Source organism: Lissotriton helveticus, chromosome 6 (genome assembly GCF_964261635.1).
Source record: "Lissotriton helveticus chromosome 6, aLisHel1.1, whole genome shotgun sequence".
NCBI classification, from domain to species: Eukaryota; Metazoa; Chordata; class Amphibia; order Caudata; family Salamandridae; genus Lissotriton; species Lissotriton helveticus.
Genome location: NC_136067.1, coordinates 2,114,740,001 through 2,114,750,172, shown reverse-complemented (window position 1 = coordinate 2,114,750,172; position 10,172 = coordinate 2,114,740,001). Strand labels below are relative to the sequence as shown.

Here is a 10,172-nt window from a genome sequence, read left to right as displayed (position 1 = left end):
AAAAGCCACCAGCCACATGGACACTCACAAATCACAAGCAACAAGCACACCCAAAAACAGAAATACCCCCAAAAAACACATTATGCAGCTCAATCCAATGCCATCCACACCCTAAATGATGTTTAAATTAAACAGAACACACAGAAACACTTGTTTAATGCACCTGCTGCTACCTGCTCTGAGGCTGAGCCTACTGGATGAAAGCAGGCCTGTTGGCAGACAAGGCCACACAAGCTTGCAGGCCTATGTGGCAAAAGCACAGTACTGGGCTTCAAAATGGCCACCAGCCACATGGCCAGGCCCACACAACTACAAGAAACAGAATACAGACAATGAATGCAGGCCTATTGCAAAAAGCTCACTGCATGCCTTTAAAATGGCCACCAGCCTCATGGCCAGCCCCACAACAAGAAGCCTAGACCACAAAGGAATACCATGCAGGCCTATATGTCAAAAGCAGCACACTAATAACTCCCACCAGAAAAGGCAACCAGTCACATGGAGCTTCACAAATCCCAAGCAACAAGCAGGAAGCCTGGGAAACAATGAACTGACAAAAGGCCTATAAAAGTCAGGCAAAGGATGCATGCTAAACCACACTGCTTTGCATTTTTAATGCAATAAAATGCAAAAACAAAAATCCAAAGGGAAAAACAAGGTCTGCAGGGTGCACACCAACATACCAGACACACACAACAAAGGCATTTCTTTAACACACACCCAAAAACAGAAATACCCCAAAAAAAACAAATTTTGCAACTCAATCCAATGCCATCCATGCCCTAAATGATGTTTGAAATACATTCAACAGACATCAAAGGAACAGTTGCTTCATCATGCACCCACCCATGACTAGCTCTGGGTCTACTGGCTACCCACAACAATTTAAAAAAACAAGAATGATAAGTACAAAAATTGTAGGTGCAGCAACTGCAATGCCCAAATCAGACAGACACGACACCAACATACTTGTAAAATATCAAATTCAAAAGTCCTCAAATCCAATGATACTGAATGATGCAGCAGACACACAGAGTGATCATTCCAGCTCAAAATCTAAAGGCAGAATGAATCGGAGATGGGAAAAGCACTGGGAGGAGCCTGCTGGACAGGAAAAGGAAGTTGGAGACTCTGTGGCACTTCCTCCCTCTCCCACCAAAATGTTTTTTTTTTAAAAAGGACTCCTTGCACAAAAAAGGACAGGCAAATGTCAATCTGAGGATTTTTTTATCCAAATCATCATTTACAGAAGATTTTATGCTGCTAAAGATAATATGCTTCTCCAGACTGAAAAATTCACGTGTTCGTGATTGCAAGCTTCACCACACTTTCGCCGAATGTCGATCGCCCGTCCAAACTGACGTGTTCGCGATCTCATGCTCTCTGTCGCGGTGGAGATTGACCTGTTCGCGACTGCACGCCCTCTCTCGCGGTGGCGAATGACGTGTTTGCGATCTCAGACTCTCGCGATGTCTGATGGCGAGGCGAATAATGTGATCGCGAACTGTCTCAGGATAGCGCCCCCGCTACCAACATCTCGTGGAGCATGCGAACAGATTAGAAAACTCGTCAGCGAATGCGGGGATACCGGTAAGGCGATCTCATGCGCGAGAACGCATTTTCAAAACGCGAACATGAAAAAAAATCTCTGCTACGCTGCGAACCGCGGAATATCGCAAATTTCGCGGGCGGAACGGAATTTGACGCCCACCCCTAGTATTTTTTGGGGGTATTTACTGTGTTGTATGAGTTATTGCACAAACACTTTACACATTATCTTTTAAGCTAAGCCTGGCTGCTCTGCGCCCAGCTAACAGGGGTTGAACACAGGATAATTTAGGATTGTGTTGTGACTTGCCTGCCTAGTGTTGTGGGCCCTACTTGGACAGGGTGCATACCTCTGCCAACTAGAGACCAGGTTTTTAACAGGCTCCATCTTGTATTATTTGTTAGGTCTTGTGATAATAAGAATCATTTACTGGATAAGAAAGGAGGCATCTTGTTGCTATGAATTTAGCATGGTAGTGTGTCATGGGAAGAGGGTCTCACTCACTGAAGAAGAAACCTTCTCTGGTGTCTTGATTACTCCTTGAGTCCATATTACTTGATACATCAAAGAAGGATTGTATGCCTTTACTCTGCCTACTGCATCTTTACATTGAAAGTGCAATCTAGATTTTTTTCAGCTCACTTGTGTGTATGGAGAATTAAATGTATCATTAAATGCCAATAGATTTTTGTGATGGACTGTGCATTTAAGCTTATCCAGTGTTTCTTTTTCTTAATCTAACAGGTGAAATAAATGCAGTAATAAACGAAAAAGGTAAAGCCATTAAACATCATTGGTGTGGGCAGTGATGTAAAAACAGTATGTCTCGAGATCACTCCCTATGAAGACTAAGGCCTCGCTAAAGTCTTTTTCTACAGCAGAAAACTCAAACGGCCCAATGAGGTCTGTACTTGTCCCTTAGGCATCAGCTGATATACATAGAAGACATAACACTCTGACATACTAAAGGAGCAAGTCTGATGAGGTGCTCATTATGAAGGAAGAGCTAACCTGGTACCGGAATGACACACAGGAGAGAAACCATATCACTAGTATGTGGCACAACATTTATTAGGGGGAGAAAAAGCAAGTGCGACATCAGAAACTTCATACTGGAGAGAAACCATATTGATTAGCTGACTGTGGAGAAGTTTTTCATGTAATGAAAGACCTAATGCAGCATCAAAGTGTCCACGTGGAGGAGAAACCATATAAATGTACAGAATGTGACAAAGCATTTATGACAATTGGACAGTTAACACAACATCAGAAAGTTCACACTGGGGAGAAACCGTATGAATGCACTGAATGTGACAAAGCATTTATAACAAATGGACAGCTAAAACAGCATCAGAAAATCCACACAGGGGAGAAACCATATCAATGTACAGAATGTGACAAAGCATTTATGACAATTGGACAGTTAACACAACATCAGAGAGTTCACACTGGGGAGAAACCGTATGAATGCACAGAATGTGACAAAGCATTTATAACAAATGGAAAGCTAAAACAGCATCAGAAAATCCACACAGGGGAGAAACCACATCAATGTACAGAGTGTGACAAGGCATTTACTACAAACTCAAATCTAATGAGACATCAGAAAGTTCACACTGGGGAGAAACCATATCAATGTACAGATTGTGACAAGGCATTTATAACAAATGGAGGGCTGAAGGAACATCAACATATTCACACTAGAGAGAGAGCATATCAATGTACAGAATGTGACAAAGCATTTATAATAATTGGAGGGCTGAAGCGGCATCAAAAAGTCTACACTGGAGAGAGACCATATCAATGTACAGAATGGGAAAAAGCATTTATAACAAATGGAGAGCTAAGGCAACATCAGAAAATCCACACTGGGGAGAACCCATATAAATGTACAGAATGTGAGAAAGCATTGATAACAAATGGAGAGCTAAAGCAACATCTGAAAATTCACACTGTGGAGAAACCACATGAATGTACTGAATGTAATAAAGTGTTCCATTGGAAGAAGACTCTAAAGCTGCATCAAAAGATCCATACTGGGGAGAAACTGTATGAATGTGCAGAGTGCGGCAAGGCATTTATAACAAATGGACAGCTAAAGCAACATCAGAAATTCCACAATTGGGAGAAACCATATGAATGCACTGAATGTGACAAAGCATTTATAATAAATGGACAGCTAAAACAGCATCAGAAAATCCACACAGGGGAGAAACCATATCAATGTACAGAATGTGACAAGGCATTTATGACAATTGGACAGTTAACACAACATCAGAAAGTTCACACTGGGGAGAAACCGTATGAATGCACTGAATGTGACAAAGCATTTATAACAAATGGAAAGCTAAAACAGCATCAGAAAATCCACACAGGGGAGAAACCACATCAATGTACAGAGTGTGACAAGGCATTTATAACAAACTCACATCTAATGAAACATCAGAAAGTTCACACTGGGGAGAAACCATATCAATGTACAGAGTGTGACAAAGCATTTGTAACAAATGGAGGGCTGAAGCAACATCAAAATATTCACACTGGAGAGAGACCATATCAATGTACAGAATGTGACAAAGCATTTATATCAATTGGAGGGCTGAAGCGGCATCAAAAAGTCCACACTGGAGAGAGACCATATCAATGTACAGAATGTGAAAAAGCATTTATAACAAATGGAGAGCTAAGGCAACATCAGAAAATCCACACTGGGGAGAAACCATATAAATGTACAGAATGTGAGAAAGCATTTATAACAAATGGAGAGCTAAAGCAACATCAGAAAATCCACACCGGGTTAAAACCATATCAATGTACAGAATGTGACAAAGCATTTATAACAAATGGAGCGCTAAAACAACATCAGAAAATCCACACTGGGGAGAAACCATATAAATGTACAGAATGTGACAAAGCATTTATAACAAATAGAGCGCTAACACGACATCAGAAAATCCACACTGGGGAAAAACCATATCAATGTACAGAGTGTGACAAATCAGCTATAACAAATGGAGAGCTAAAGCAACATCAGAATGTCCACACTGGGTGGGGAAACCGTATGAATGCACTCAATTTGACAAAGCATTTATAACAAATGGAGAGCTGAAGCCACATTAGAAAATCCACAACGGAGAGAGACAATTCATCTGCCACTGAAGGTGAGAAGGCATTTATTAGAAAAATCACATCTTCTGTAACATCAGAAAGTCCACACTGGGGAGAAACCATATCAAAGTACAGAATGTGAGAAGCATTTATAGCACATGGAGAGCTAAAGTAATATCAGCAAATCCACACTGGGGAGAAACCATATAAATGTACAGAATGTGAGAAAGCATGTATAGCACATGGAGAACTAAAGCAACATCAGAAAATCCACACTGGGGAGAAACCATATAAATGTATTGAATGTGACAAGACATTTATTGCTAGGCAAAGATTAATACTACATCAGAAATTCCACACTGGTGAGAAACGATATGGCTGTACTGAATGTGACTAAGCAGTTAATACAAAGCAAAGTTTAAAAATACATCAGAATGTCCAAACTGGGGAAAGACCATATGTATTGCAAAAATACATCAGAAAGTTTACACATGAGAGAAACTATATCAGTGGGCAAAATGTGACAAAGTATATATACCAAATGGAGGTAGGCCATTCAACTGCACTGCATGTGACAAGGTATTTATTATAAAGTGAGAGTTAAAACAATATCAGCGTCCACACTGGGGAGAAACCACATGAATTTACAGAATATGACATGGGATTCATTACAAAGCAACATTTAATACAAGATCAGGAAGTTCACACAGAAGAGAAAACATATCTATGTATTGAATACCACAAAGCATTCATAATAAATAGAAAACTGAAGCGACCTCAGAAAAATCTACATGGCAAGAAATCCTATGTATGTACAGAGTGTAATAAAGTCTTCAACGGGAAGAATAAGCTAATCCAGCATCAGCAAATACACACTAGTGAGGAACCCTATTAATGAACAGATTGTGACAAGGGGTCGATTATAAAACAAAATGTAATATATCTGAATGTTCACACAGGAGAGAAACTAAATAAATGTATTGAATGTGACAATCATTCATAAGAAATGGAGGACTAAAGCAACATCAAAAGTCCACCCTGAACACTGCACTGAATGTAACAAGGCATTCATTAGCAATGGAGAGTTAAAACAACATCAGAAAGTCCCCATTGGGATAAATCTATATGAATGTACTGACTCAATCAGTGGGTATTTATTAAGCGCTGCATCACCCATGAGGGTCTCAAGGTGCTGGGGGAGGAGTTGGTGTCTGGAGGGGCCGATCAGTTGAACAGCCAGGTCTTGAGTCCTTTCCTGAACAGATTCAGTGATGAGGCAGATCTCGGGTGCAGGGGAAGTTCATTCCAGGTCTTTGCCTCCATGTGGGAGAAAGAGCAGCCTCTGTGCCTGGTGAATCAGACTCTGGGAGTGTGAGCGAGAAAGAGGGAGGCGAAATACAGGTGTCTGGAGGGCTGGGGATAGAATAAGCATTGGCTGATGTCGGCAGAGCCTTCCTTGTGGAGTGCCTTATAAGCGTGGGTCAGTACCTTGAACATGCATCTTTTCTGGACTTGGAGCCAGTGGAGTTTCCTGAGGTAGGGCGTGATGTGGGTCTGCTGTGGGAGGTTGAGGATTAGCCTTGCTGCTGAGTTCTGTATTGTCTGCAGTCATCTCTGGAGGTTAGCATTGATTTCTTCATACAGTATGTCCAGGTTGTCAAGCCATCTGGTCACGATGGCTTGGGTGATCATTTGTCTACTGCTGGCAGGAAGCCAGCTGAAGATCTTGTGGCACATGCGCACTGTCAGGAAGCAGATGGTGGAGATCATGTTGATTTGCTTATTCATGGAGAGCTTGTTGTCCAGGATGATGCTAAGATCACAGGCGTGGTCGATAGGAGAAGGGGGAGAAGACAGGTTTTATTGACCACCATGAGTCACTCCAAGGAGATGCATGGTTACTGAAGATGAGGACTTCCGTCTTCAGTTTGAGGCAGTTGTGCTACATCCAGCCAGTGACGTTGGTCATGCACCTGTGTAATTTGCCGCTGGAGGAGGTGAAGTGGGTGTTGTCGGTGTAGGAGATGACCTTCAGTCCATGTGAACTGACTATGTTGGCGGGGGATCATGTAAGTGTTAAAGAGTGTGGGCTGATGGAGGGTCCTTGTGGGGTATCGCAGATTATGCCCTTCAGCTAAGGAGTTAGGCGGAAGTCTGATTTTCTGAGTTTCCAGGTTGGTAGGAGGCGATCCATTTAAAGGCATTTCCTTGGTTTCCGATGTAAAGGAGCTTGTTGATCAGGATCTGGTGGGAGACCATGTTGAAGGCAGCCAAGAGGTCAAGGAAGATGTGGGCTGTAGTCTCACCGAAGTAGAGGAGGGCTCTGATGTCATCAGTGGTTGCTATCAGGGTGGTCTCGGTGCTGTGATTGGCTTGGAAGCCAGACTGGGACGAATCAAGGAGGTAATTGTGCTCCAGGTGTCTGGTCAGATAACTGTTGATCGTCCTCTCGAGGACTTTGTCCAGGAACGAGAACAGGGATATCGGTCAGGAGTTCTTCGCTGCTCTAGGTTTGCTGAAGGAGTTTCAGGAGGTGTTTCACTTCTGCGTGTTTCCACTCTTCCAATAAGGAGGCCATGGCAATGTATTTGTTCAAGAAGTTTGTGAGCTCGAAGCAGATCGCCTTGCTCCTGAGGTTAAAAATGTGGTGGGGGCGTTGATCAGTGGGTACCCCTGAGTGATGGAGTTCTTTATGGAGGTGGTGTCTTGTGTGGTGAGGTGGCCCCAGGAAGAGGGTGGGAGGGCAGAGTTGGTGTCAGTGGGTGTAAGGAGGTAGTGTCTGTCACTGGTGGAGAGCTGAGGTTCGAAGTCCCTGTAGATGATGGTGATCCTCTCATGGAAGTAGTCAGTGAGCGTGATTCACAGATTCTGGGAGGGAGTGGTGATATTCTCGGTGGCCGCTGGGATGCTGAATTCCCTAACGATGGTGAAGAGCTCCTTGCTGTGGTTGGAGCTGATCTCTATGCAGCTTGTGAGGGCACTCTTCTTCGCTTCTTTCAGGAAGAGGTGGTAGTGGATGATCGATGCCCTGAAGGTGGTGTAGTGCACTGGATACTTACTGGTATGAAGAAAAGTAAAATTGGCCATAAGGCGCCCCTTTTGTGCGACACCGCCATTTTAGGTTGCCCTTGCCCAGGCGGGTACATGACCTGATAAAACTTGGCGGACGCTCATAGTAATGGATCCATGAGACTGTATGTTCCGGTCCCCTCCCTGCTCGTGCGAGCTCGCAAGGAAGCCTTGCCCAAGATAAGCCTCCACGCCCCGTGAGTCATGCCTGCGGTTAGGCCGAATGGGTGTGTGTGTGTCTGGTGTTACTGATAAGAGAGGGGGCCGGTGGACTGCACCCGGTGGTTGCGCAAGAGTGGAAAAACCCAGAACGTGCCCTAGTCACGACTGTTTCTGTATGACAGAGATAACCATCGCTGATTGGTTGCTGCATGGGGGGTGTCTATTGCTATATAAGATTGTACGCTGCGGATTGAAGCAGCAGTCTCCCGAGAACTTACTCCAATGTACTTCTGGGACCACTGTTCATAGCTGCAGCTAAATAAAATGCTTACTTCTACTCATGAATAGAGTGTTCCGTGTCTCTGTGACCACACAGGTGAACTTGAAGATCTCAGGCGTCCCCTGCGCCACTGGACCCCCTTAAAGGTCCGGTTCTTCAATTGGCGCCCATTGTGGGGCGTCCTCAGTGGTTGCGCTCAAGCCGGAGGGTCGTGAGGATTCCCGTGAACAAACTCTGAAGGAGGCGCACCACACCAGTGACTTCTGGTTGTCTTCGTGGACCCGAGGTTTTTGCAACGCGGCTTCCCCTTCCCGAAGGCTGCCTGACTGCCGCCCTGACTGCCGCCCTTGTTTTGGTCCCCCTAATCGAGAGAGAGCGAGACATTGAACGGACCTCTATTGGTGAGAGGAGAACTTGGTCAGGTAAGAGTGGGTCGCTCCCACTTGTTTAGCTGTTGTGTGACTTGTCTGTTCGACTTTTGCAAAAGACGAAACCGAGGGGTAAGTCCTTTACACTTGTTAAAGTAAGTTGTTGTAAATTTACCTCTCAACGCTCGTTTTGACTGAACTAGAGACTTTTGAGATGCCTGGTTTTAGTAAATTTCGTACCTGGTGTTGTTGTTGTTGTTCTAAGGACTCCCGCCTGGAGGTATCGTGCCCGGTACCTCCAGTAGGGACTCCAAATTATGAAGTTTATTCCTAGCACGGGACGGGTCCTATCATTTTCTCTGACCTCTGGGTGAAGTACACGAAGAAAGACGGTGCTTTACAGTGGCCAGGAACGGGCAGTTATGACTCCCGTGTTCTGGACAATTTAGAGGAGAAACTATTCAAGAGAAAAGCCCGGCCGGCTATGTTTGACTCTTTCCGCATTTGACGTAAGGAGTCCAAACAAAAAGAAATAAAAGAACAGAAAAACCAGGGTAGGAGGGTACACCTCTCTGTTGTACAGGCTGCCCGGAAACTTAAAGAAGACAAGATAGAAAAAGATATTGCGATCCTAGACAGGCAACATAGGATGGAAGTAGATAAATGTTATCCCGCCTTACCCACTAGCCCGAAGATTGAGGACGACTGGGAGGATTCTTTATTGTCACATTTGTTGAAATCTCCACCACCCTATGCCCCAGTGCTGGTTTCTCCACCTACAGCCCCAGCACCCCGATATGTGCCTCCGCCACAGGGTCCGGCACCACTCCCCCGGCCCGTGCACAGCCCCGGTACTGTTAAGAGAAGAATTAAGGAAGATTTGACCGACTTAATGTCCCAATTGTTGCCCCTCATAGATTTGGTCAGACAATCCCCAGTGCCCGAACAATGTGACCTACGTAGTCAAATTCCGGACACTCATGAGAGGGGCATATTAGAACGGCAGGCTAGGAAGTGGATGGAGAACAGAAATAAGTATGGTTCGGACGATATTTGGCAGACGTTGGGCAGTGGAAGCCAGCATCACAACGCTTAGTTTTTGACCTTATGAGCGGTATACTGATACAAATGTGGGACGATATGACGGAGGAAGGACCCCCTAGGGGCTCAGCGATATTAAGAGGGAGGTGGCGAAGGGACACAGGACCTTGAGGATGTCGTAACGAATCTAGTCACATTTAGGGACCTCCTTTCTTGTAGGACTGCTGGACGGGACGGCATCATAACTCTGGAGAAGGGATACCCTATGCGCGAGGTACAACCCGTGTGGCGCGATGCCGCTGACAACATCCCAGGCCACTTCCAACAGGTTTGGGTTCATGTCCCCTGGAAAAGATCGGAGGTCCTTGCACTTAAACAGGCGTTGCCCGACCCTTGCTAAAATCCGGCAGGATATTACAAAGAGTTGACGCAGGCAGTAGGCGCGAGCGTTTTGACGCTAGCCGATATTGACATGCTTAACGGTCAGGTGGTGCCCCAGGAAGTATGGAATGGGATACGGAAGGTGGACCACGCAGAATTAAGAGGCACTAGGGGCCAATATACGGACAAGGGATGCGGTACGGGTGGAAGGCGT

At 44.9% G+C, this 10,172-nt stretch overlaps 1 protein-coding gene across 1 annotated transcript; it reads left to right on the top strand.

Annotated features, from left to right (window-relative positions):
- The first annotated feature begins 2,711 nt into the window (after positions 1–2,711).
- LOC144762082 (uncharacterized) lies at positions 2,712–5,552 on the top strand. The gene is made up of 3 exons (XM_078647213.1): positions 2,712–4,560; positions 4,900–5,028; positions 5,464–5,552. Exons 1-3 carry the CDS (start codon positions 2,712–2,714, stop codon positions 5,550–5,552), a joined length of 2,067 nt encoding a protein of 688 aa, XP_078503339.1.
- The last annotated feature ends 4,620 nt before the right edge of the window (positions 5,553–10,172 follow it).